Source organism: Carcharodon carcharias, chromosome 13 (assembly GCF_017639515.1).
Source record: "Carcharodon carcharias isolate sCarCar2 chromosome 13, sCarCar2.pri, whole genome shotgun sequence".
In the NCBI taxonomy this organism is placed as follows: Eukaryota; Metazoa; Chordata; class Chondrichthyes; order Lamniformes; family Lamnidae; genus Carcharodon; species Carcharodon carcharias.
The window spans coordinates 17,078,383-17,105,335 of NC_054479.1; the positions used below are offsets into that span (position 1 = coordinate 17,078,383).

The window sequence follows — 26,953 nt, forward strand, 5'->3', positions numbered from 1 at the left end:
AGAACCATGGCAAAAACATTAAGAAAGCAATGGCAAAATCTTTTTAAAACATGTAAGAACAGTACAGCCCAATGATTTTTTTTGCTAGCAAATGGCACAATCATTTTACCCAGTTCCACTGTACTACTGCAGAGTACCAATTTTGAGCAAATTAAAAATATAAGGGCTAATTAGTTTGATTTCTTCAATATTTTTATTTAGAGTACAGGTTGTTTTTTCAATTCAATTTCAGTTCAGCATAACAGGATGAATTCAGTAATGAAATCAACATTAAAATACATCTCTCATGAAACAGGATAATGATTACTTAGCAACACTGATTATAATTCAACAGATTGTAGGAACTATCAGCAGAAGTAAAAATTGAACAGCCTCTGATTGAAGAACTGTCAGCCAAATGTTAGCCTGCTTCCTTTCAAATGCAAATTGACCCAATGCATTTCCTAGCTTTTTCAATTTTAAACCAAATTGTGCAAATTTATATAAGTATCATAATACATCCATGAAAACAGAAGTCAGAATTCCAAATTTTAATACCTCATCTCAGCAATGTTAATAGGTCAAAAGTTTGATGTGCCCCACACTGAACAAAGAGTAACCCTGGGTGTTCCTGCCTAATGAAGATCTGGAGGTAAGCCACTCTCCCTGCTCCCTGGATAGTTATGTTGTGCAAAACAAGGAGGCAGAGTAAGGAAGAGGAAAATAAATAACAGCTTTTTTTGAGAAAAGACTGAAGTACAATTCTTCTCCAAAGACAGGAATTGTAAATCTGTTTCATTAATGGATTGGAAGTTTCCTCTCTACTGAGAGTTTAGATCGTAGGTTTGGTAGTTTCACCCCAACTCAAGAGCATTCTTCTGAAGCTGGGGTTAGGGCCCTACTGGAAACTAAATTCTGCATCTAACTCATCCTACACCCAACCTTAAATGTGGGATACTCCCAGTGCAAAAAAAGAGAAATATTCTCTTCTGCATTTTACATCCCTTGCTTTGATGAGCACAAAAACCAATCTCCTTCCTTCCCCACCCCCACCCCCACCTCAAATCAAGCAGTTGCTTTTAGCCAATGGTAAAAATGTTGATCCTCTTTTCAGGGGAAATAGCTCTACAGAAATACAAACAAGAAAAATAAAGGGAATGGGGAAAATTGTTTGAACATTACCCAACAGCTCTGCATGAGGAGGCACAATGTCAGCTGGCTAGTATGGCAGCAATCTCCTGAAATCTCAAATACAAAACAAGCCACCCAATTAAAACCTTCATATACTGTAAAATAGAATCGTTCTGAAATCAGCTGACAAAGGGTTTGCATATCTTCATTTTAAGTGGAATGTGGGGACAGCACCCATTTAGTCTTCATTTATCCTCTTGTAAATCAGCTCCTTTTTGCCTTCCTTCATGGCAGCATACCTTGCCAATGTGAACAGGTAATCACTTAGTCTGTGAGGAAACAGGAAAACCCTGAGGATTGTTATAGCAAAGTATTATAAATCAACAAGGTATAATTCTGTGACTGAGGACAGATCGTTGTAGGGAAACATGATGATTGACCCACTTAACCGAACTTCACCTAAGTAGGTAATACTTCCATAAAGTAACTGCTTATTTAACAAGTGTTTTAGTGAACTTCAATTAATTTTATTTTGTTTTTGCACTATCCCACATTTTTGCCTTCCTCTTGAAGATGCGCGAAAGCTCTCTGACAGATACCATTCTCCCAGTGACTGGACAAGCAATAATTCTACCATTTCATGGTGAGCATTCTAACTGGTATGTTAATCAGATTCTCAGCCAATGCCCACACACATTTCCAGTAAGAGATACTGAACAACAACTAGGAACTTTAGTACGACAAAGCCAAATAAAAATGCCCCTATTGCCTTGCTGAGAACAGCTGGATGCAAAACCCTTAACTGAAAAGATCACAAGACATCTTCTAGCCTACTGGCCAAAGGTTTACAGTAAGAAACTCTCCTCAAATGACTGGTACCCTTTGCTGAAAGAGCCACTCATCAGCTGTAGTAGTACTACTACTCTCCTTTAATATGAATATCTGCTTTTCCTAGTATTCATTTACCAATCCTGGTACAATTCAGATGGGAATTGAGATAACTTAATGTAAAGCACCAGAGCACTAACAACTTCCATAGCATAAAACTAGTTTACCTGTTGAGGTATCTTGCAGCATTGTGGTCAGCTTCTCCAGCTTGTACAATGCAGACCATGCTGGTGAAGGAAACATAGTTAAATGACATAAGTGTAAACTACAAAAATACTCAATTTTATTTTTTTTTTAATTTGAAATTTTGGCAAGTGTCCCCTTTAATCTTATCCTCTATTTATCTGACTGGCCTGAGGAGAACAGCCTCAGCCAAGAAGAGGCACCAGCTACTCCTGGGTGGTCTGCCCAGGCCGAAAAGCACGGTAGGAGGGGGAAAGGTTAGTGGACAACGACGACAGATAATGGGCTGGATCAAGAAAGGGTTAGGGAAAGGAGTGGGATCAGAAGTCAGCAAGTTAAAACTTTTCCTTCTGATTTCTCTTCTCCCCTCCCCGATTCCCAATAGGAGATTCCACAGCCATCACTTGCATCTCCCTGCTCAGCATAACCCAGTTCAGAATTGACAAGGCTCTAAACTGCTCACTAACTTCTCAAAAATCAGTGGGCAATGATAAACTACCCCAGAAAAAAAATCATTGTCCAACAGTATGATGAAGCAATTTTTTTTTTAAACCTGAAATATATTTTGGTGAAGACTACTGAATGCAACTTTCACCATGCTGTTTTAATGCTGATTGCATTTACATGAGTCAACTACACCATGCTACATCAAATGTTGGACCAGCTAGTTTACATGTTAAATTGTTCCTAATATATTGCTGGCTCCAAATTAGAGATGAATTTTTAATCCTGCTTTAAAGGTATCTGCTCTCAAAATTTCTCCCGCTCCCTTCTGAAGGCATTGATTCATTCCCGGGTACAATTCTATCAGCTCTCTACTGTCACACCCAAATGGTCGTTCTTCAAACGTAGAGTTTGAAGGCTAAGGGAGACCTGTTGGATAATGATCAGGACTGGGTATTGAGGCTTGATGGATAATTGTAATCCATCTTTAGTCATGCCAGTTGCGATTATTAAACTTTGCAAGGCAATCAAACTTGTAGACCCTTTCTACTCAATCTCAATATCACATTGAGATTGTGTCTTCACTTACTTAGCCAGAATGAGGCTGCCCATGGAAGAAGGTTTTATACAATGCTTAAGATTATGCAGCACTTCCTTATGTTACTTTTGTTATGTTTTACGTTTACCCCTTTCATCAGTACTATTCACCTGAATGCCAAAAGTAATGAGTGACACAGACAGTACTGTTGGAGTGGCAGTAAAATAAAGATCCTGTTCCTTAACTTACCTCCTCTCTGCCCTACGACAGATTGCTCGTGCCAAGTGCAGGGTTGCACTACATTTTCCTCCTGACTGCAAAAGGAAGAGAAAGGATTATGGCAGCCTTTATTCAGTGGAACAATAGATTACAACAGTAACCGCAGAATTTGAGTCAGTGGGTGCTGCAGCGTCACCCGTGGGCACAATAAATGCATTTGCCAGAGATGCATTGGCATGTTGCACTCCAATGCCTGATCTTGGTCGAGCCATCAAGAAGGGCATGAAAGAGGTTAAACTAGAGTTTGAGTCACTACTGTGTGTCCTGCTTATGAATTATCAGCAACAGCTTCCTTAGTTTGTAAATAAGAATGGAAAAATAGAAATTGAGCTGAAGAAATATATTTCAGTTTAAAATATCAAGTGAAACTCAAGGCCTTTGAAGAGCCAACAGGTGGAATGATATTTTATTTCCTTGCCAACTTTCAGTTATTCCATTAACATGGCAGTCTGATATGCACTTCACATAACTTCAAAATGCTGTTAATTTTTAATGCTTTTAAGAAAGCGAATCCATAAATTTGGATTTTCCCATGTTTGTTATCAGAGCTTCGATTGTGGGATGGGGGCAAGTGAGAAAGGAAGGGGATAATTCTCCACCCGGCCTCTGGCAGTGCTCTATAGACAGCTTCTGAAAGATTCACGAATACATCCCAAAAGATAATTTTCTTTCTGGGGTATACAAGGCACCTTCCCAATGAAAACCACACCGTGTGCAATTGCACTGGTGGACAATTATGGCCAGGTACACTGTCCACCACTCTGCTTGTTGTTTCTCTGAAACAGATCTACAGAGATTTGAAACTGCTCACTCCATTCCCAAGATTTCATGCGCAGCTGTTCAAACTGCCCTGCTCTGGAGGCCCAGCCACACTGACCAACAAAAAAAAACCTTTCTTTTGCTTAAAACTAGTTCTTTGGCAAACTGATGCTGAAAGAGGTTCTTTGCACACATTATGTCCTTTTGTTCCTGTACTTTACCATGCTGTGGATTTAACAAGTGGATTTGCACGATGCCTTAACAACATGATAGCACCCTGGTACAAACATGTTTTAGCTTGATGTCATGGAAAGTAAGATTTGAGAGTACAGTATTCTGCGGGACAGAAAACCATGATATACCTACTGGTAAGATGAAGTTCGTGAGAGGTGGGAGCTGCTCTGTATATTGATCAATCCACTCTTCCAGCTCAATCACTGGCTTTTCACTAAATGTTGTTCTCTCTAATACAGACACACAAAGGATAACATGTTCATGGATCTTCTCAACAAAATACTGTTACCAATAATTACCAAGTCTGTTCTGTGCAGTGTTTTAAATATATGTAATTCCAGTTACAAGCAGTACACTGAGGCAGCAGTATTGGCCAACCACCAAAGTTGCGTTGCATATCTCAGCTGCTGAGCACAGGCTAGTTTCACTCTGCTCTATCACCATCTTGTGCCAGGGGCAGACTTAGCCCATCTCTTTGCACATTAACTCCTTGAGGCAATAATTCCGCATGGCTGAGTTCTATTGTGATTCCCACAGTGGCCATTCCCAATTTCAGCCAGTCACCTAGCAACAGTAAGGAATTTTTTTTCAATGAAAGGAAGGAAATGCCACAAATGGAATGAATGACCACACACTGCCCTCAAGCTTTGCCCAACTGCTGACTCAGGACAGCACCAGAAGATGTTTGGGGAAGACAGCCTGTTCACTATGCATCAGACAGCTTGTATCTAGAGAGGAGAGTGGGGAAGGAAAAACAAGGATTCTGCAGAACCAGGAGAATGAAAATTAAATCAGCCTTAATTGATTTCTTTTAAGATTTCTTTTAAAATTTCTTACTAAGATGGCTTTCTCGCGCAGAGGAGATAGGAGTAGCTACGTTGGATCCAACATCCTGTAACACACACTGGATCTGTCAAACAAGCCAAACAAGATCAATATTTAATACAGCCATTAGATTACATCAAGAATGTAGCAATTACCTCAAGTGACCGTTTTTCACGGTTATTATACAAATTAGAGATACATCTTAGCTATTAGAGTTCAGCAGTGTTGGTTACCCTGTAAACAGTCCTGCATCTTATATTCAGGGGTTTGCTCATACTGCTTAATATTTGATTATATGATAGGGCAACTCAGAAGGTGTAATAATAGAAAACCCTTGTGAACAGAATTGGATTTAGTGTCTTTATAACGTGTACTTTGATCTTTCAGGAGGTGGATGATAAACCCTCAAGAGATGAAGCCAGATACAATTAATAAGCTGCTTTATTTAAAATACTGCAACTAAATAAGCCTAACTTACTACCCTCAATTTCATCCTTTTTTTAAAAAAAGGACAGAATAATAGACCACACATCTGGTCCCTTTCATGGACTGAGTAAGTAATTTTGGTATTACTCTTCTTTGCAGAAAACCTCAAACTTCAAAAACTGAGCTCCTGCATTTGGTTTGCAAGTCCTTGTCGAGGCCTGTCACTTGCAGATGATTAAAAACCAACTGACTGTCCTTGCCTCCCCATGGGCCATCTCTGGCTCTTCCCTTCCTCAACTTCTCTATTTCTGGGGATAGGCTATCGACCAACATTCACCATAAGCCCAATCACTCCCACAGCTACCCTGACCACACTTCCTCTCACCAAGCCATAGAATGAGTATCAGGGTAGATGGACAAAAGCTTGCTCAAACAGGTAAAGCAGGAAAGTGAGCCAGAGGGGTTTAGGAAGGGCATTCCAGAACCTAAGGCCTAGGCAGTTGAAGGCATAGCCACCAAAGGTGGAGCGATTAAAATTAAAAAGCCAAAATTAGATGAGTGTAGATCTCTCAGGGTTGTGGGGCTGAAGATGATTGAGATAGATAAGGTCAAGGCCACGGAGGGATTCGAAGCAATGATAATTTTATCACTTGACTGGGAGCCAATGTAGGTCAGTGTGCATATGGGTGATGGGGGGAAAAGGACTCGGTGCAAGTAAGAACACAGAATGACCTCAAATATACGGAGAGTAGAATGGGAGGCTAGCCAGGATGGTGTTGAAATAGTTAAGTCTAGAGGTAACAAAGGCATGAGTGAAGGTTTCAACAGCATATGAGCAGAGGCAGCTGTGGAGTCAGGTGACGTTACGAGATGGAAATAGTTCGTCCTAGCAATGGCATGGTGTGAAGTCAGAAGCTCATCTCAGCGTCAAATATGACACTAATGTTGCAAACAATCTAGTGGAAATCATGGCCAGCTTTTTTTGCTTTCCTATTCTAAGAACATCAAGGTCAATTGTGTGGCATTGACCATCCTGACTCTTATTTCCTAGTTCAGCTCTGACCTGCAAGCTTCTCGTCTATACAAATGCACATCACATCAAGTAGTATACATTAAACCATCAGGAACATTGAAAATTTAATACCTATAAATCACTTTCAAATTTTCCAGGTCGAAATTGTGAAAGGTAAATTTATTTTTTAATTTTTCAATTTGACTCAAAGTTGAACATTAAATGACCTAAATAAGAATGGCAACATAAAAAAAGGTCCATCAGTATTGGTTTTACTTAAGTCATAAAACACAACTTATATAGACAAACTCCAACAACTGCCACAACTGATGATCCATCTCAAAGCATCCAAAAGCCCATCAACAATCTCAACTTATACTACAGATACTAGATAGGCTGAAGACGTTCTTAAAGCAGAATTTAAAATTATTAGACTTAGACAAAGTAAGTAAGGAGAAGTTGCTTCCACTGGCAAGAGGGTCAGTAACTAAAGCGAACTCAGCAACAGGAAGTGATTTCAGACTCTAGAGCCTATTCCACCATTCAATTAAAACATGGTTGACCTGTGTCTTAAATCCATCTACCCACCATGATTCCATATCCTTTAATATCCCTTGACTCTCAAAAATCTCAAATTAAAAATTACCGTTTTTTTCTGGGAGTGAAGGGGGTGGAATTCTCAGACATCCAACCCTGCTCGAATGAAGAGTGTTTCCTAACTTCTCCCCTGAATGGTCTGGATCTGATTTTAAGGTTATGTGTCCTTAGACACCCCCCACCAGCGGATAAAGTTTCTATCTACCTTAACATTTCCTTTCAAAATCCTAAAGACTTCAATCCAAATCACCCCTTAACCTTCTACATTCTAGGAAATACAAGCCTCATTATGTAATCCTCCTCATAATCTAATCCTCAGAATTGTGGTAACATGTTGATGAATCTACCCTATAATCCTTCCAAGGCCATTATGTTCTATGTGTGGTGCCCAGAACTGCACACAGTTCTCCAGATCTGGTATAACCAAAGGAGTGGGACTAATTCTCTTGTAGAGCTGACACAGGCACGACGAGACAAATGGCCTCCTCCAGGTTATTTGATTCAATGATTCAGTACCTTGTAAAGTTCCTCCTCAAACTCATGACTTTGCTCCAAGCAGAACTCGATGGCCAGCCTGAAAGAAACGAAAGATAGCTGTTATAAACGCTAGACTCAGCTTCTCATCAAGAGCAAAGGTTGGGAACTCCAAGTCCCGACCAACCTTGGAGTTTCTGGGAGTGGGCTGCACATGCGCAGTTCTGCATTTGAAGTTTAGGGCCAAGGACGAGCCCCGTGTGCCCATGCAAGAAGAAGAACAGCGTAAAAAGCTAGGTCATGTGACTGGGAGTGGAGCGCCATTGAAGACAAGAGTCCTGGGCAGGGGACAGGGACAGGGACAGAAAGAGGTCCCAGTTAAGTTAAAAATTAGGCAAAGGGCTGTGGTTAGCAGACTTTAATTGAAGAGGGCTCAGGAGAAGCCTGAAGATCCAAGAAGGCAGCGGAAGGTTGGGACAAAGGTACCCCTTTGGAGCAGTAGTGTTCTGCTCGGCGTGGCCAAGTTGTGCTTGTGAGTTGGTGCTTGAGTGCAGATTCAGGAATCCAAGGGAACAGAGTCTCGGGAGATAAGATAGAAATTTGCAAAGTGGGCAGTCATTGCCGCTGCCCAAGATGGAGTGTCTTTTGGAGAATTCCAAGGCTGGATCTTCAAAGGTGAAGATTGGAATCCCTCGTGAGAGAGGGATGGAGTTTCACTGAGATTGATTGGTTGACTCTGTGTTACTAACGTCTGGGTGGGTGGTTGAGAAATCTGTGGATTTTGATTGTATTTGGCATTTATTGTGTAGTGTAGTATAGTTTGATTTTTAATTCGCATGTACCTCATTAACACAATGTTAGAGTGTAAGATAGATATTGTAAATTGTTTGATCTTTATCTTTTACCTTGTAGAGTAAATTTTATTTTTACTTGTTCAAAACCTGTGGAATCGTGTGGCTTTATTTACTGAGGAAGTGTTTTGAATCTCAAACTTTGTCTATTTTATAGAAAAAGGTTACTGGTCCCTAACTGAATTTTACCAAAAACTTGGGGGTCTGGTCAAGGATCATAACACAGCTCACAGTCATTGATGCTTCACATGAAACGTTAGAAAACAACAATAATGCAACACAATTCTTCCTCTATTACACCTTCTCCTGAAAGTACAAATTAAATGTGCTTTAAAGGATTTACTCAGTTGCAAGTGAGCATTAGTACATAGCTCACGATTCCAGACTAAGACTAAATTAGCAATCTTACTGAGAGACAACGATATCTGACTTAGGAAATGGAAATTTCCACATTGATACAGAGCTTGAGGTAATCGTGATGTTAAGATTAAGGCACATGATTGGGGAAGGGTAAAGTTGGTAGTGGTGGGTTTAATGCCCTATTTGCTGTACCTGACCTGGGAACATTTGCTATTCATTTTGGCTGTGAAAAGTGGAAAAAATGTTCACATCCATGTAAAGTGGGAATATTGTCACAAATAGCAGTCAGGTTTCAATATAAATCCAAGGTTCCAGCAATGAAAGAATAGTGTACCAACACACTACAACCCAGACCGTTAGTCTATTGCAAAGCATAGAAAGGTCAGTTTCTGGTGATTTGGAACAGTGCATAATGTTATTCCCTTTTGTACTTCTCCTCTACCACTTTCCCACATTTTCTCCTCTTCTCTCCCAATGATGATGGTTCCTGCTCGGATTTGGTTCCTGTTCAGATTTGTTTCCATGGATGCTGGCTGCCCATGTTAAAACGGTGAACGTCATTTAACTGTGGGAGACCTCACATGCAATGTTCTTATCTAATATCCCCATACCCAGGGAAGGGGTGAAAATCCTGGAGTAATCTTCCCTCTCTGAAGTTCAGGATCACTGCAGCCAATTATCTTAAATTATTCTCTGCCCTTGACTGAGCTAATTTAATGGCACACGAGGGACTGAACCATCTTGGTCTGGAAAATTCACTGTGTAGTGCCTGCAGCCCTTAAATAGTACAAGTGTTCCCCCAACACAAGTTTCTCAATAGCTCCAATATTCTCTGAACATTAAGGGTTACATACCCGATTATAGATGCCAATTCATCTGTGCTGCCCAAAGCTTCAAAGACATTATCATCCTTGCGCCTGCGCTCTCCAGTGAATATGCTGGAAAACCCTTTTAAAACATGGAAAATGAAATTATAAAAGGTGTAAGGAACAAGCATCTTTGAAAGGCTCTCTGGGGTATAAATTTACCTGCTCAGTTAAAGTCAAATGGAAAAACAAACAAGCCGGGGTGGAGTGCAAAACAGGCTACTGATTTGCTATCGCTCATTTTGTTTTAGGGCACAAGATGGATTTATATCCCTTTTTGTATAGTTAAAAAAAACGAGTATAAAGAACGAATATAGGAAAACATTCATAACCTTATCAAACTCTCTCATCCAGTGGCATCACAGCACATTGAAGGTGCCACTTCTAGGGCATTAAGTGTCATTATTATCTGTAATAATGATGCAAGTTCCTGACCCTAGAACAACTGCTATCAGGAGATTCCGAACAACTCTCATGCTCTTTGCTGTAGTACAGGGAGAGGACTAGGAACAGGCTACCTGTAGCCCAGGTATAACTTATGAGTTCTGAAGATTAATTCAATGAAGAATTAAATCAAAATTACAATTACAGTTGAGCAATTTTTTTCACGTTTTCATGGAAGGTGTGGACAAATATCTCAAGTTTACAGGATCCCCTAACTCCCAAACACACAAAACTTAAAACAAAAGCATAAAATTACATCAAGAGAATATCGTTTTATCTTATATATCAGCTTAAAATTCTCTCTGTCCATTCTCAATCCTTTGCTAAATCTAGTGCAGCAGCTCGAACCCTCAGCAACTGTGCAAACAGTATCACTGCAAACCTTTGTCTCCTGTTTTTGTGTAAATCTTGGGAGTCTTGGGCTTCTCCGTTTTGTTGACATTCGAACTGCAAAACAATACATTGTTTAAAACAAATAGAGAAACACATTAATTGTACAGTCATAGGCTAGCCCTAAACACAGCCAAACTTATCGAGACTCCCCTAAAGGTTTAGTTGGTAATGCATCAAACCGAAGATCCCACAGTCATTGTTTGTTGTCTTTAAGTTAGCTAGTGGGGTCAGGAACTGGGGTGCAACAACAGGTCTGTATCACTGGGTTGAGCGAGGATGACATTTTTTAATTCATCCGTAGTCCTGGAACACAGAAGCCAGGTTGGTCATGGAAAGAATGTTTTATATTACAGAAAATGAAATAAAGCTGCATGGGGAAGGCTGTGGCATAGTGATATTGTCACTGGACTAATAATCCAAAGACCCAGGGTAACTCTCTGGGGACTCAGGTTCGAATCCCATCATGGCAGATGGTGAAATTTCAATTCAATAAAAATCTGGAATTTAAAGTCTGATGTTGACAACAAAACCACTGCCGATTGTCTTAAAAACCCATCTGGTTCACTAATTCCCTTTAGGGAAGGAAATCTACCATCCTTACCTGGTCTGGCCTATATGTGACTCCAGACCCACAGCAATGTGGTTGACTCTTAAATGCCCTCTAAACAAGGTCAATTAATGACGGGCAATAAATGCTGGCCTAGCCAGCGATGCCCACATCCCATGGACAAAAAAATAAATTGGAGCAGTGGAACTCTGCAACCAGCCATTGCTGGGAACCAACTAATCTTTTAAAATCAATACTGGAAGTACTGAAGGCACTGGATACAGCAAAGACTATTGGCCCTGATAATATTCCAGCAATAGTACTGAAGACTTGTGCTCCAGTACTTGCTGCGCCTCTAGCCAAGCTGTTCCAGTACGGGCTGCAACACTGGCATCTACCCGGCTATGTGGAAAATTGCCCAGGTATGTCCTGTACACAAAAAGCAGATCAAATCCTACCCGGCCAATTACCGTCCCATCGGTCTACTCTCAATCATCAGTAAAGAAATGGAAGAGGTCATCAACAGTGCTATCAAAAGGCACTGGTTTAGCAATTATCTGCTTACTAACGCCTAGTTTGGGTTCTGCTACGGCCACTCAGCTCCTGACCTAATTACAGCCTTGGTTCAAGCATAAGCAAAATAGCAAAAGAGGTGAGGTGAGGGTGACTGCCCTTTGAATCAAGGTTGCATTTGACCAAGTGTGGCATCAAGGAGCCCTAGCAAAACTGGAGTCAATGGGAATCAGGGGGAAAACTCTCTGCTGATTGGAGTTATACCTAGCACGAAAGAAAATGTTTGTGGCTGTTCGAGGTCAGTCATCTCAGCTCCAGGATATCACTGCAGGAGTTCCTCAGGGTAGTGTCCTCAGCCCAACCATCTTCAGCTGCTTTATCAATGACCTTCCTTCTATCATAAGGTCAGAAGTGGGGATGTTTGCTGATGAATGCACAATGTTCAGCACTGTTTGTGACTCCTCAGATACTGAAGCAGTCCTTGTCCAAATGCAGCAAGACCTGGACAATATCTAGGCTTGGGCTGACAAATGGAAAGTAACATTTGCACCACAAGTGTCAGGCAACAACTATTTCCAACAAAAGAGAATCCAACCGCCGCCCCTTAATGTTCAATGGCATCACCATCATTGAAGCCCCCACTTCCAACATCCTGGGAGTTACCATTAACCAGAAACTGAACTGGACTAACCATATAAATACTGTGGCTACAGGTGCCAATCATGATCAAATTGGAGGGGCTGAAATTTCTTCAGTACAGTGACCTGGGAAAACCTGTTTTTGAAAAATACCTTCTTAGCTCTTTTTTAAATATGTAGGTTTCTCCAACACGCTGTTCAAGAAATTCCTCCCACTGCTGCTGCCAACTTCCAATGTGACCCTTCTCTAAGCATCCATATTTTTCACCTCTTACCACTCCTAGAATCACACTAAATAACCAATCCATCAAACCACATGAAGAAAAGTCCCAGCAATGTACATTTTGCCAACTGCACCCAGAACCCCCACCACCCTGACATCCTCCCACAGCAGATTAGTCAACCCAGCGATACTTAAGTCTAACCTCCCACCACAACCATACCTAGCACTCCTCTCGAGGGCTCTTGCCAATTCTGCGATAGTCTCTAGATACTCCCTTCCTGGCACACTCAATTACGATGACCACCTCTCCTTCTCCTATCTGTTCTCCCAGATTCTCACACACTTCCCCACATCACATGATCATCACTCACAAACCCAACATTCCTCATCCAGCCCCATCCAACACTGCTACACATAATTCCTACCACCTGCTGCCCTGGAATCTCATCCACATCCAGGATGTTAAAAAAATATAAAATTAACCGAAGAATTAAAATAACTTTTAATAGTAATAAAGGCCATTGATTTAATTTTCATGCAAATAAATACATAATAATTGAATTAAAATCCAATATCACCATTAATTATAAATAATACAATTTGATTTATTATGTCCTAATATGTAGCCAAAAACCAACACATAAAAGATTTTTTAAGTTTTCACATGGTGTTTAATGCTGACAGGACATTTCATTTGGTACCAGGTAGACCTCTGCAGGTCCCAAAGCACTTCAACAGCAAATGGAGTGTAGTCAATGGCAATTGTGCTCAGTGCTGATCTCAAAGGAAGCTATCCGCGAAGATCTAGTTATCTCTGTGGCATGATTATCTAAATAGAAACAATGTGCAGGGTTACGGGGAAAAGGCAGGAGATTGGTTAAGATGCTCAGAGAGCCGGTACAGACACTATGGGCCGAATGGTCTCCTTCTACACCGTAATAATTCTGTGATTAAGGCAATAAAGTGCAATTGAGGTGAGCCCAAAGTGCAATTGAGTGTTCGTTGTTTGGTCAAAGATCTTTCAAATTAAGGCACTTGTCAATTTCATCTCCAGGTTAGAAGCATAAGCAAACTTCTGAGTTCTTTGCAAGGCTGCTTTCAAGATTTAACTTTTAATTTAATTAAGTTTGTGTGTTGTACTAAAATTGTACATCCACATGAACGTAATAACACTGGGACTTGATCACATTCAATTTCCCCATTTTTCCCTTGATCAGAAGGAGAAACCAGGTCAAAATTTTCAAATCCCCATAAAAATCAGTCGCACTGGAATCGGTAATACCGGAGTTCCATTTTAAGGTATACAAGACCAGTTCAGACAAGTTCTGCTGGTACCCTTCATTTCCAAGTTTTACGGTTCCCCCCCCCCCCCCCTTAATTTTGTTTTAGGAGGCAAGCACAGATTTCATATCCGTCTAGCAGGATTCATCTGGTTAGAGGAAGGGTTGGTTCTTCATGAAGGGATTGCAGCAGCCAGCAGTTGTTGTTGTTGTCAGAGAAAAACAAAAATACCTGGAAAAACTCAGCAGGTCTGGAGAGGAACACAGTTAACGTTTCGAGTCCGTATGACTCTTCAACAGAACTAAGTAAAAATAGAAGAGGTGAAATATAAGCTGGTGGGGTGGGGGGGGGGGGTTGTTGTTGTTGTGAGGATGGTTGGCCAATGTGAACACTTACTCCCGGATGTATTTCCTATCCCTCTTCAGACGATGCTCACCTATCACCATCTGTGCTGCAGTAGCGTCGCCAGCTCCATAACCAGGCCGCCGCCCTTCGGGAACCGCAAACACAGGCGACCAACCTGAAACCACCCACGGACATTCGACCTCCTTCACCCGCAAGTCAGGCCACCTCGAAACCCCGCAACCCCATTGGCCAGCGCCCGATCATACCCCGCTCAGCTCATCCAGCCCATTGGCTCTTTGCTCCCGGCCGCTTGTTACCAGCTGATTGGCCCACAGCGCTCCCGAGCGATTGGGCGAAAGAGAGGAAAAGCGACCCGTTGTTTCATTGGCTATCGCTTAGGCGGCTCTCATGGATTGGTTTGTGGGGCGGCTAAACACGGAGTGGTTGGAAATGATTTGATTGACGGGCGGGGGGGGGGGGGGGCGTTGTTTGTGCTCCGATTGGTGCGGGCAACGGGGGGTGCTCCCATCTCACTGGCTGGTGGGAGCGAGTGCCGCCTCCTCTCGCGCCGGCCCGAGCGGCACGTAACGGCGCGATGGTCCGAGGCGGCGCGAGCGGCCGGAGTGCGCGAGAGGAAGGGGGTGTTTCTTCTGGCTTGTGTGCGTTTATCTAGCCTCTGAATCTTCCAGGTGATGGACCTTTCTTCATCAGAACTAAAATTAAACGATCAGACTGGGATGTGGTCGGGATGAGGAGGTACAAGGGGACAACTTCGTTAAGTAAGCTGCTAAAGGTGGTGCAGTGGATCAGTGCAAGTCCCATTGAGCACTGGGCAAGGCTTCCCACTGAGGGAGTGCTGCACTGCCAAGAGTTGCTGCCTTGCAGGTGCAATGTTAAACCTACCTTTGTGGATACCAAAGACCCCTAGGCTCTGTTTTGAAGCAGAGCCAGGGGAGTCATGCCTGGTGCCCTGACCAATATTTACCCCTCAACCAGCATCACTTAACCGACATCTGGTCATTATCACGTTCCTGTTTGTGGGAGCTTGCTGTGTGCAGGTGGGTGCTGTGCTCCCTACGTTACAACAGTGACGACATTTCTGCGGTTCTCGTTGGCTATCAAGTGCTTTGGGACATCCTAAAAGATGCCACATTCATGCAAGTTTGCCTTTTTTAAATGTCCTCAACGCCCCAATTGGAGTGTCATTACTAGAAGATGTGCCATAGTTCATGAGGAAAGTGGCGCATGGACATACAAATTCGGAGCAGGAGTAGGTCATTTGGCCCTTTGAGCCTGCTCTGCCATTCAATAAAATCAGGGCTGATCTGACTGTAACCTCAAATCCATATCCCCATCTACCCCTCATAACCTTTCATTGTGAACTTTGCTGGCATTTTTTAAATTGTTCTGTATATGTATTGCTCTAGGAACATTGGTTTGTAGCATCTTTTATCAATGTTTAGTATTGCCTGAGTTAATTTTGACATTTTTTTAAACAAGTGATCCTAATCAAGAAGTTAATGGGTTGAAAATTTTATTAAGTGAAATTAAAATTTAACTCCTTTTTAGGACACACTTCAGAATGGCAAACAAAACATTTATTATATCTGCTCCAGGGAAGGTGATTTTGCATGGAGAGCATGCTGTGGTCCATGGAAAGGTAAATCATCATTTAAAAGAGAGACTAGCATTTATACTTCTGCATCACAGAATCAGGCCATTTGGCCTGTTGTCTGGCTGTCCAAATGAACAATTCACCTTTTACCATTCTCCTGCCTTTTTACTATATTCTACTAATTCCCTTTTGAATGTCTCGATTGAACCTGCCTCCACCATGCTCTCAGGTACAGCATTCCAGACCCCAACCACCTGCTGAGTTTTTTTCATATTGCTTTTGCTTCTTTTGCCAATTACTTTAAATCTGTGCCCTCTTGTTCTCGATCTTTTCATGAGTGGGAAGTTTCCCCCATCTACTTTGTCCAGACCGCTCATGATTTTGAATACCTCTATCAATTTTCCTCTCAACCTTATCTTCTCCAAGGAAAACAGTCCTAACTTTTCCAATCTGTCTTCATAACTGAAGTTCATCATCCCTGAAACCATTCTCATTAATCTTTTCTGCACTCTCTCCAATGCCTTCACATCCTTCCTAAAGTGTGGTGCCCAGAGCTGGATGCAATACTCCAGCTGAGGCTGAACTAGTGTCTCATACAAATTCAACATAACCTCAAACAAAAACAGAAAATGCTAGAAAAACTCAGCAGGTCTAACAGCATTTGTGGAGAGAAAGACAGAGTCCGTATGACTCTTCTTCAGAGCTCTGAAGGTAAACTGACTGGCCTGTAGCTGCTGGGCTTATTTCCACATCTTTTTTGAACAAGGGTTTACCATTTGCAATTCCCCAGCCCTCTGGCACCTCCCTGAGTCTAAAGAAGACTGAAAAATTATGGCTAGTGCCTCTGCAATTTCCATTCTCACTTCTCTCAGTATCCTTGGAAACATCTCATCTGGTCCTGGTCTCTTATCAACTTGAAGTACAGATAGCCTATCCAATACGTCCTGCTTATCAATTGCAAACCTTTTTAGTATCTGAAATACCTCCTTTTTTCACCATGGCTGGGTAGCATCTTCTTCCTTGGTAAAGGCAGATATTCATTTATCACCTCCTCCATCTGTAAATCCCCTTTTCGGTGCCTAATTGGTCATACTCATCCTTTTACCACCATTTAACTATTTATGAACCAATAGAAGACTTTGAGATTCTCTTTTATGTTAGCTTCCAGTCTCTTTTCCCTCTTTGATTCTCTTATTTGTTTTTCTATCTCCCGTCTAAACTTTCTATACTCAGCCTGGTTCAAAGGTATTTTCTACCTGACATCTGTCATAGATACACTTTTTCTTCTTTATCTTAATATCTATCTCTTTTGTCATTAGGATGCTCTGGATTTGTTTGCCTTACCTTTCCCTTTCGAGGGAATATACCTTGACTGTGCCTGAACTATCTCATCTTTGAAGCTAGCCCATTGTTCAGTTATCGTTTTTCCTGCCAACCTTCTCATTTATTTGGCCAAAATCTGTTCTTACCCCACTGATGTTAATTTTCCCCCCAATTAACTATCCTCACTCTGAATTGTCCTTTGTCCTTTTCCATAGTCAGCTTAAATCTTATGCTACAATGATCACTGTTCCCTAAATGTTCTCCTACTGACATTTGATCTACTTGGCCCACCTCATTCCCAAGGACCAGGTTTAGCAGTCCCTCCTTTCTCATTGGACTGGAAACATACTGCTGCAGGAAATTTTCCTGAACACACTCCAGGAATTCTTGCCCCCACCACCACCCACCCCCCTCGCCCTTTACGTTACTACTATCCCAGTCTATATTTGGACAATAGAAGTCTACTCTATAATTTTTGCACTCTCTGTAATTTCCTTGCAAATTTGTTCTTCTAAATTCTTGCCACTAGTTGGTAGCCGTTAGACTATACCGAGCGATTTAGTAACACCTTTCTTGTTCTTTAGCTCTAGCCAAATAGATTCTGTACTTGACTCCTCTGGGCCAACCTCTTTCGCTAGCACTGCAATGCTCTTCTTAATCAATACCACCGTCCCTCCCCGTTTTCCTTTCCTATGTTTCCTCAACACCTTGTATTCGGGGGAATATTTAATACTCAAGTCTTGCCCTTCTTTGAGCCAGGTTTCTTTATATCATTTTTCCACAGGCAATCTGTGCCTGTAACTCACCAATCTCATTTACCACACGATGCATTCACACACAGCAACCCTGATTTAGACTTGATTACTTCCTCCATCACTCTGAACCCATCTATTAACTTACTGTTCCCTATTCTAATGCTATCTATCTCTTCCAGTAATCTGTGTGCCTTGGCATTTCTCTCCGGATTTTTTCTCCTTGTTTCTTGCCAAGTTAGTTTAAAGCCTCCTCAATAGCACGAGCAAAATGCCCCTCAGTCCTGGCTCTGTTTAGGTGTTACCCATTTGGCCTGTACAGGTCCCAACCCCCAGTGCCGGTCCCAATGTCCCAAGAATCTCCCTCTTGCACCATCTTTCCAGCCATGCATTCATCTATCTTATCCTCTTATTTCTATACTCACTCGCACTTGGCACTGGGAGTAATCCGGAGATTACTACTTTTGAGGTCCTGCTTGCTAATTTCCTACCTAGCTCCCTAAATTCAGACTTCAGGACCATATGTCTCTTTCTAACTGTGTCATTGGTACTGATGTGGACCATGATGACTGGCTGTTCACGCTCCCCTCTCAGGATGCTCTGCAGCCAATCAGTGATATCCTTGACCTTGGCATCAGGGAGGCAACACACCATCGTGAATTCACGTCTGCAGCCACAGAAACTACTATCTATTCCCCTAACTGCAGAATCACCTATCACCTATCACCATTGCTCTTCCAGTCTTTCTTGTACTCCTCTGTACAGCTGAGCCACCCATGGTGCCACAGACTTGGCTTTGGCCACATTCCCCAGATGAATTCTCATGCTTATCATTATTTAGAACTGGATGCTGAAGAATGTGATGCAGTCAGGGGATTCCTGCACTACCTACCTGTTTCTTTTTGACTGTCTGGTCACCCATTCCATCTCTCCATGCATACTCTTAAGGTGTGGGTGACCTCATCTATAAACATGCTATCCAATTAGCTCTCAGCCTCACAGATGTGATGCAGTGATGCCAGCTGCAACTTGAGTTCTGAAACTGACGACACTTCCTGCACAAATAGTTATCCAGGACACAGAAAGTGCCCTGAAGTCCCCACACAGCACAGGATGTGCACTCTCGATGTTAGAGCAGCCCTGCATTTCTCTGTTTGTTAATAAACCTGCTGCTACTAATAAATTCTACTACTGCGAATAAACCTTTACCAATACTGATAAACATTACTAATAATTATAATTCCTACTAATACTTAATATGCCTTACTACTAGTAATAAGCCCTATTTTATACAAAAAATAAAACGCACCAGTTTATTCCCTAGTTTAGACTGCAGATACTCACCAGCCAATCATCTACCTGCGCCCCTCAATTTTTCCTTCCGAATCCAGGCTCTGACTGGGAACTGCCTAGCTCCACTGCCCTCGTTGTTTCTCACTGCTTGGACTGAACTCCTGCCTTCTCTCTCCACACTCTTTGTAGCCCCACTGCCCTTGTTGGCTCTTGCCGCTCAGACTGACCTTCTGCCTTCTTCCTCCGCGCTCTTTGTAGCCCCATTGCCTTTGTCCTTTGCTGCTCAGACTGAGCTCCCAGCTTCCCTCTCCGCACTCTTCGTAGGCAGTCATGTTGAACTTGTATATGACACTAGTTAGGCCTCATCTGGAGTACTGCGTCCAGTTCTGGGCACTGTATTTAAGGAAGGATGTGAAGGCATTGAAGAGAATACAGAGGAGATTCTGAAGAATGATTCCAGGGATAAAGAACTGTAGCTATGAGGATAGATTGGAGAGGTTGGGACTGCTTTCCTTTGAGAAAAGAAGGCTGAGAGGAGACTTGATAGAGGTGTTCAAGATCTTGAATGGTATGAACAGAGTAAATAATGAGAAACTATACCCACTCAGGAGAGCATCAAGAACTACAGGGCACAGATTCAAAATAATTGACAAAAGGAGTAAACATGATGTGAGGAAACTTTTTTCACCCAGAAGGTGGTTGGAGTCTGGAACAAACTTCTTAAGAGGATGGTGGAGACAGGCTCAATCGAGGTATTCAAAAAGGAATTGCATTGCTGCCTGAAAAGAAAGAATGTGCAAGGTTACAGGGATAAGGCAGGGGAGTGGGACTAGGTGGAATGCTCTTTCAGAAAGTCAGTGCAGATTTGATGGGCCAAATGGCCTCCTGCACTGTATAGATTTTGCGATTCTGTCTCTCTCCACTCGGACAGAGCTCCCACCTTCCCTCTCTGTGCTGTTTGTAGCCCTGCTGTCCTCATCTCTTTCCACTCAGACCGAGCTCCTGCCTTCCCTCTCAGCACTCTTTGTAGCCCTGCTGCCCTTATTGTCTCTGTCTGCTCAGACTGATCTCCCGCCTTCCCTGTTCATGCTCTTTGTAACCCTGTTGCACTTGCTGCTTGGACTGAGCTCATGAAAGGAGGACATGAAAGAGAGAGAGGTTCAGTGGAAAGAAACCCATTTGATTTCAAGGCATTAAACTCATCAAAGAGGTTCAGGTGATGCCAAAGCAATGCCACAGTTTTGCCATTTGTAACTGAATTAGTCAGTGAAATTACTGCCTTAAAATGAGGACGAGTCATTTACACTGGAAAATATATCCTCCAAGCCTTGAATTTTCACATTAGCTGTATAGATCACCAGATTTGGATAAAGAAGGCCCTTCCAATTTTACCAGAACAGAATCTAGCTGTTTCTTAAACAGGTCTGGTGTTCTGACTTCAGCTGCTCTTGTTGATGACCTGTCCAGCTGTTAATCACAGTCAGTATAAAGAAGTGCTTTCTGACATCTGGCCTGATCTTGCCCATCTCAAAATTGTATCTGTATCCTTTGGCCTCTTCTGTAGCATATCTGAAACTCTTCTTTTGGGTAGTAAGCCTGGGGATAAATTTGGACTGTGCTAAGTACAGTACAAACTTGCAGGCCCTACCTCCTTGCCTAGCGCCATCTTAATGATGATGAGGATTGAGGCCCGATATGCAGGGTTCCTCTAATCCCAACGTTTGTGTGGAGGGGAATAATGTTGTGTCCAGGCTGAATTCAACAAACTGTCTCTGCAAAGTCTGCTCTGAGGTACTTCTTTTCAAATTGCTCCTCATCACTAACAACAGGGATCAGCCTCATTGCATACATCTGCACCATCCATGTCCTGAATGGTCTCCACAATGGATGATGACCAAATACTGTGTGTGGTATTCCAAGTATGAGTTCTGGAGACTTTAATTTGACAATGTAACCCAATTTGCATTATTTATTGACATCTACAGACATGGTAAGCAATAAGTCAACTAACATTTTGATGCATCTCTCGACCCTCACTTTGTCAAATTCTGTCCCATCACAGATACATGTACAACGTGTTCTTGGACACCACCTCAGTCCAGTTTAGCAGTTTGGTGCCATCTGCTAATGTAACTACTTTGCAGTGAGATTGTAATCCATTGTCAATTTATGTGCAGATGAATTGAAGGGCTCACAACACAGACTCTTGGGACACCCTACATTCTACTTTCTTCTCCATAACCATTGTAACCTTGTTCCTCTTATGACTAACCTCTCTTGCTCCCCTTCAACTAATTGCATCTACGTCTTACTTTTGAAACAGAGAACCTACGAGAAGAAGTAGGCCATTCAGCCCTTCGAGCCTGCTCCACCATTCATTATGATCACGGCTGATCATCCAACTCAGTAGCCTGCTCCCGCTTTCTTCCCATACCCTTTGATTCCTTTCGCCCCAAGAGCTACATATAACTCCTTGAAAGCATACAATGTTTTGGTCTCAACTACTTTCTGTGGTAACGAATTCCACAGGCTCACCACTCTCTGGGTGAAGAAATTTCTCCTTACCTCAGTCCTAAATGGTCCACCCCATATCCTCAGACTGTGACCCCTGGTTCTGGACTCCCCCACCATCGGGAACATCCTTCCTGCATCTAACCTGTCTAGTCCTGTTAGAATTTTATAGGTTTCTATGAGATCCCCCCCTCATTCTTCTGAACTCCAGCGAAGATAATTCTAATCGACTCAATCTCTCCTCATATGTCAGTAACCCCATCCCAGGAATCAGTCAGGTAAACCTTCGCTGCATTCCCTCTATAGCAAGAACAATCTTCCTCAGATAAGGAGACCAAAACTGCACACAATATTCCAGGTGTGGTCTCACCAAGGCCCTGTACAATTGCAGCAAGACATCCCTGTTCCTGTACTCAAATCCTCTGGCTATGAAGGCCAACATACCATTTGTCTTCTTTACCGCCTGCTGTACCTCCATGCTTACCTTCAGCGACTGGTGTACATGGACCCCCAGGTCTCGTTGCACATTCCTCTCTCTCAATTTATAGCCATTCAGATAATAATCTGCCTTCCTGTTTTTGCTACCAAAATGGATAACCTCACATTTATCCACATTATACTGAATCTGCCATGCATTTGCCCATTCACTCAGCTTGTCCAAATCACACTGAAGCATCTCTGCATCTTCCTCACAGCTCACCATCCCACCCAGCTTTGTGTCATCTGCAAATTTGGAGATAATACATTTAATTCCCTTGTCTAAATCATTAATATGTATTGTGAATAACTGGGGTCCCAGCACCGATCCCTGCGGTACCCCACTAATCACTGCCTGCTATTCGGAAAAAGACCCGTTTATTCCTACTCTTTGTTTCCTGTCTGCCAACCAGTTTTCTATCCATCTCAATACACTACCCCCAATCCCATGCGTTTTGGATTTTACATGCTAATCTCTTGTGGGACTTTGTCGAAAGCCTTCTGAAAGTCCAAATAAACCACATCCCCTGGGTCCCCCTCATTAACTCTGCTAGTTACATCTTTGAAAAAATTGCTGTAGATTTGTCAAGCATGATTTCTCTTTCATAAATCCATGCTGACTCTGTCCGATTCTGCCACTGTTTTCCACATACTCAGCTATTAAATCTTTATAATGGACTCTAGAATTTTCCCCACTACTGACGTCAGGCTGACTGGTCTATAATTCCCTGTTTTCTCTCTGCCTCCCTTTTTATATAGTGGGGTTACATTAGCTACCCTCCAATCTGTAGGAACTGTTTCAGAGTCTGTAGACAGAGGAAGATGAACACCAATGCATCCACTATTTCTAGCCACTTCCTTAAGTACTCTGGGATGTAGATTATCAGGCCCCACGGATTTATCGGTCTTCGATCCCTTCAGTTTTCCCAACATCATTTCTCTACTCGTACTGATTTCTTTCAGTTTCTCCCTCTCATTAAACCCTGTGTTCCTCAACATTTCTGGTATGTTATTAGTGTCCTCCTTTGTGAAGACAGAACCAAAGTATAAAAGCTGATCTTCGTTTGTAAAGGGGTCTCGTGCAGTATTTTATGAAAGTCAAGGGCCATAAAGATTTACAGCTTACCCTGTAGCTTTATTTAAAATAAAGACAGTAAAATTCTGGAAACACTCAGCAGGTCAGGCAGCATCTGTGGAGAGACAGATTTAACATTGCAGACGCTTGGCACACCCTACATTATGCTTTTTCCCCCACATACCAATGGGCCCTTACTGTCATTATGACTAACCTCCAGTTTGACCTTTCATTTAATTAATTGGTTAATTAATGTAGTTTGCATAAAAAGTCCCAGAGGCAGTTTAAATGTTAATTTCTGAACAATAGCAAATCACTTGTCTGACTTGTAATCACTCCCTGTATTAGACTTTTTTAATGACCTACACAGTGGTGTTGGAAGGGTAATTTTTTTGTAATTTTCCCTTTCTTGTTGCTTTCACAAAATGGGTTCTGTGGCACGTGTCAATCAGCATATAAAAATTAAGTGCTTTTGTTTGGTATCGTTATTGTAGCAGAGAGAGAGGGGGCTGGTCATCATTGACCACCATTGTATGTGAAGGACTTGCAGAAAAATATTGTTTTTTGAAATTCTTAAGTACTCATGCTAACTATATTTTTGTGATTATAGGTGGCTCTGGCAGTCAGCTTAAACTTAAAAACATATCTCCGGATACAACCATGTTCTGATCAAAAAGTACAATTAAACTTACCAAATATTAACGTCCATCTTGGCTGGAAATCTGCTGCCCTCCAGTTTCTGCAGTCAGTAATTGATGGTAAGTTGCAGCCAGATGAACGGAATTATAATGGATAAAGGACATTGCAATTGCAAGTTATTTGAGGGAAGGGGCAAAGTTATTAATTCACAAGGACACAAGCTTGCAAGGTGGTACAGCCCATAGGAACACCAAGCTGTGAGACAGCTTCTGTACTTTGCACCCGTGGGACCTGGATCTCAGCCAAGCTGCTGTGTGGAAGTACACACGTAGAGGCCTGATTATTGTCTGCAGGAAATATCCTGGGAGAGATTCTTGCTTATTTCCTAGTAGTCAGATCAGAGCAACATTGGCAGCAAGTTGGATGCAGGGAATCAGGAGTCAAAAGTGAAGAAATATTGGGTGGAATTTTACGCCAGCGGAATTTTATGGCCCTGCTGAAGTCAATGGACTTTTAAACAGCTTGCAACATTTTACAGCCCCACCTCCGACAGGGCCATAAAATTCTGCCCATTGAGAGGAAAATTTGAGAAGACATGATTTAAACATAATTTATTCTTGACTATGGAATTGAGTTAACCTTGATGGCTAGTAAGCTCCTTATTTATTACTTCACAGTACAGATTGAATTATAAAGTCGTTCCTAATAATGTTACTATGTCAATTTTTATTAATTGGCTAAAATACTTTTGGCAGTAAAAATGTCAGTCATTGATCTATGAGTGTCTACTCCTACAATGCGATAATCATCACATCAGAATGCACACGCAGCTTCTATCCTTGAGAAAAGGGATTCTATTGAGTTCAGAAACTAGCAAGGAACCTCACTGATAACAATGGCTATTAAGGTGATATTTAATTGCTGTGGTTTGTAAATAAGCTCTGGAAGCACAGATGGAATCAGAAAATAGTGGGTATATGAACAATAGGTGGTGGCTTTATATGAAGTCAGTATGTTACAAGGTTAAGGCCGCTTCCGTTTTCATTGACTTCCCTTTTTTGAAAGACTTTCCACTTGGTAATTCATTCAGACGTCGTCAAGAAGCTAGAAACCACGGGAGCACATGGATAAATGGTGGAATTTAACCTGCTTTTGTACCTTAGCACCAAGATCCATGTACAGATAGAAGAAGGACACACTTAACCTCTTTGTTTACTGTCACCTATTATGTTCAACGTCTCCTTCAGTAATGCAGTGATGTGCTGAAGGCTATGAAGGTTAGATTATGAGTGTCCAATTCGGCCATCTTGGGAAGTATATTGGTGCTCTCTTTCACCAATTTGTTGGCTAACTCCTCTGGGGATGAATGCATTCTACTTGAATAATGGGTTAACCAGTGGGATGTGTCCCCAAAATGATGTTCTATTTTTGCATGGCTCATGAGGGATCTCAAATGTTTGGAGCATAGATGGAGAAATTGCTCATTCATATCAGTACCTGGATAATGCCTATTTCAGTCTATTTCATGGTTAATAGGTAAAAAGATATTTTGATTTTTTTTTTGAATGATAATTAAGTTCCAAAATAGTTTTAGCGTGTAGCATATGTTATGATCAGGTGAGGAAGGGCTGAATGGCTCCCCTCTTTTCTCTCTCTGCATTTAACCACCACAGGTTTTTAAAAAACTTGCCAATTTTGTGTGTTTAACTGGTTACATGCTAAAACCATATGATCAGACAGGCTTCCTTGAAGAGGATAGTTTTGTTGCACTTAATCTGGCCTAAGGAAAATAATTTGAAGAATGCTTCATCTGTCCCACTCTCTCTTACACACACACACACACACACACACACACACACACACACACATTACAGAGTGGGGAGGATTGATGAAGTAATTTAGAGTCCAGTAAAATTAAAGGGGTATATGACTCTTGAAGGTTGGTGACTTGGCTGAATTCGGTGGCCCTGCTGCTTTTGGCATAGAGGCAGTTTAAAGATGTAGACAGACAGTTTGTCTGTACTTCTGGAGACAGCAGTGCTGGGTTAGGTTCTTTTTAAAATCTCTGTCAAAATCATCAGAGAGGGGGTTCAAAACTTGCAAGTTGGATGGATAGAGGACAGGAAAGAACGCACTCGGGGCTTTATTCCTTCAGCATCTCAGTTGTTTGTCCTGTTCTACAGAGAAATCACAGTTGGTTTGTCACATGACCTCTCTAACTCCCCAGTGACCTAAATATGGTCCTGGCTAGTGTATTCCAGCTACCTTGATCAGATCATGGCTGGGAATTCCTTTCTTAGCCAGGGTCCCAATGTCAAAGTAATTGTATCCAATGGTTTACCTCCACCCAGGTGATTGTCTGGAAACTTTGCTGATGTGATAGGAGATGTCTCCATTCACCTCTTTCAAGGAAATTAGCCCTGGTGCGGCTTTGCAGACAGGTTGGCTCTATTTCAATAGCTTTGGAATGTAGAAGATACAGTGATGCAAATATGCAGCCGTCTTTGACTATGATCCCAAGTCAATGGAATGTGGCTTTAATCTTTTTCTTAAATCAGTTAGGATTTTCCAGCCAGTAAATTCAAAATTCATTTTTGATATAAACCATAGTTTCACATTACATGTAAGACACATATTCATATGGTTCTACTTTTTGGCTCAGAGCCTGTAAACATTTAACAGAAAGTCGTCTTCTGATCCATTTGGGCACTCCAGGGTCAATCTGCGAGGTGGATTAATGGGGAAAAAAAGGGAAACAGCTACAGGAAAAAGGATTCAGCTATGTGAGCCTGATTACACTGAGTATCCTGAAGGAGGAATTAACTGTACATTGGGTGTGCCTTTTTCATGAAGCCCCTCACATAATGACTTAGATTAGCCTGGACTAGAGCAGAGATTTGGTTAATTCAAGTGACTGTGCGGGTCTTTCCATAATGCTTAAGGTATAATGCTGTGTTCTAGCTGAAGATGACTTGGAACAATAGTTGTTCAAAGGCAATCTTTGGAGGCCAGACATGAGATCATAAGTTCATATATCC

At 41.9% G+C, this 26,953-nt stretch overlaps 2 protein-coding genes across 6 annotated transcripts in view; one reads left to right on the forward strand and one right to left on the reverse strand.

Moving 5' to 3' along the window:
- Positions 1-174: 174 nt before the first annotated feature.
- On the reverse strand, positions 175-14,563 carry mmab (metabolism of cobalamin associated B). Of its 2 annotated transcripts, none has more exons than XM_041203250.1 (9): positions 14,322-14,563; positions 10,673-10,737; positions 9,835-9,928; positions 7,812-7,869; positions 5,273-5,345; positions 4,568-4,665; positions 3,413-3,477; positions 2,166-2,225; positions 175-1,460 (listed from the first exon to the last, which is right to left on the reverse strand). In XM_041203250.1, exons 1-9 carry the CDS (start codon positions 14,423-14,425, stop codon positions 1,349-1,351), a joined length of 729 nt encoding a protein of 242 aa, XP_041059184.1. In that variant the 5' UTR covers positions 14,426-14,563; the 3' UTR covers positions 175-1,348. The 2 variants fall into 2 exon arrangements, with proteins under 2 accessions (XP_041059184.1, XP_041059185.1); XM_041203251.1 differs by having other exon boundaries at positions 175-1,439; positions 14,322-14,560.
- Positions 14,564-14,785: 222 nt separating this feature from the next.
- The window catches only part of mvk (mevalonate kinase), a 32,373-nt gene continuing 20,205 nt past the window's right edge, over positions 14,786-26,953 (forward strand). For 2 of the 4 annotated variants that reach the window (XR_005944686.1, XM_041201874.1), the window contains exons 1-3: positions 14,968-14,986; positions 15,800-15,890; positions 23,887-24,034. Coding sequence is in view for 3 of the 4 variants with exons in the window: in XM_041201874.1 (XP_041057808.1) it covers positions 14,979-14,986; positions 15,800-15,890; positions 23,887-24,034 (247 nt within the window). In the remaining variant the exon portion in view is untranslated. Of the gene's footprint in view, positions 14,920-14,955; positions 15,010-15,799; positions 15,891-23,886; positions 24,035-26,953 lie in introns of those variants that run through there. The other 2 variants (XM_041201876.1, XM_041201877.1) reach the window with 2 other exon arrangements.

Bases quoted from the DNA above. Each gene is read 5' to 3' on its own strand.
- mmab (XM_041203250.1), bottom strand. From the start codon at position 14,425: ATGTCCGTGGGTGGTTTCAGGTTGGTCGCCTGTGTTTGCGGTTCCCGA. The intron at 9,929-10,672 runs GTTTGCAGTGAT...ATGTTTTAAAAG, and splicing joins CACAAAAACAGGAGACAAAG to GGTTTTCCAGCATATTCACT. The intron at 3,478-4,567 runs GTAGGTATATCA...TTCCTTTTGCAG, and splicing joins TCACGAACTTCATCTTACCA to TCAGGAGGAAAATGTAGTGC.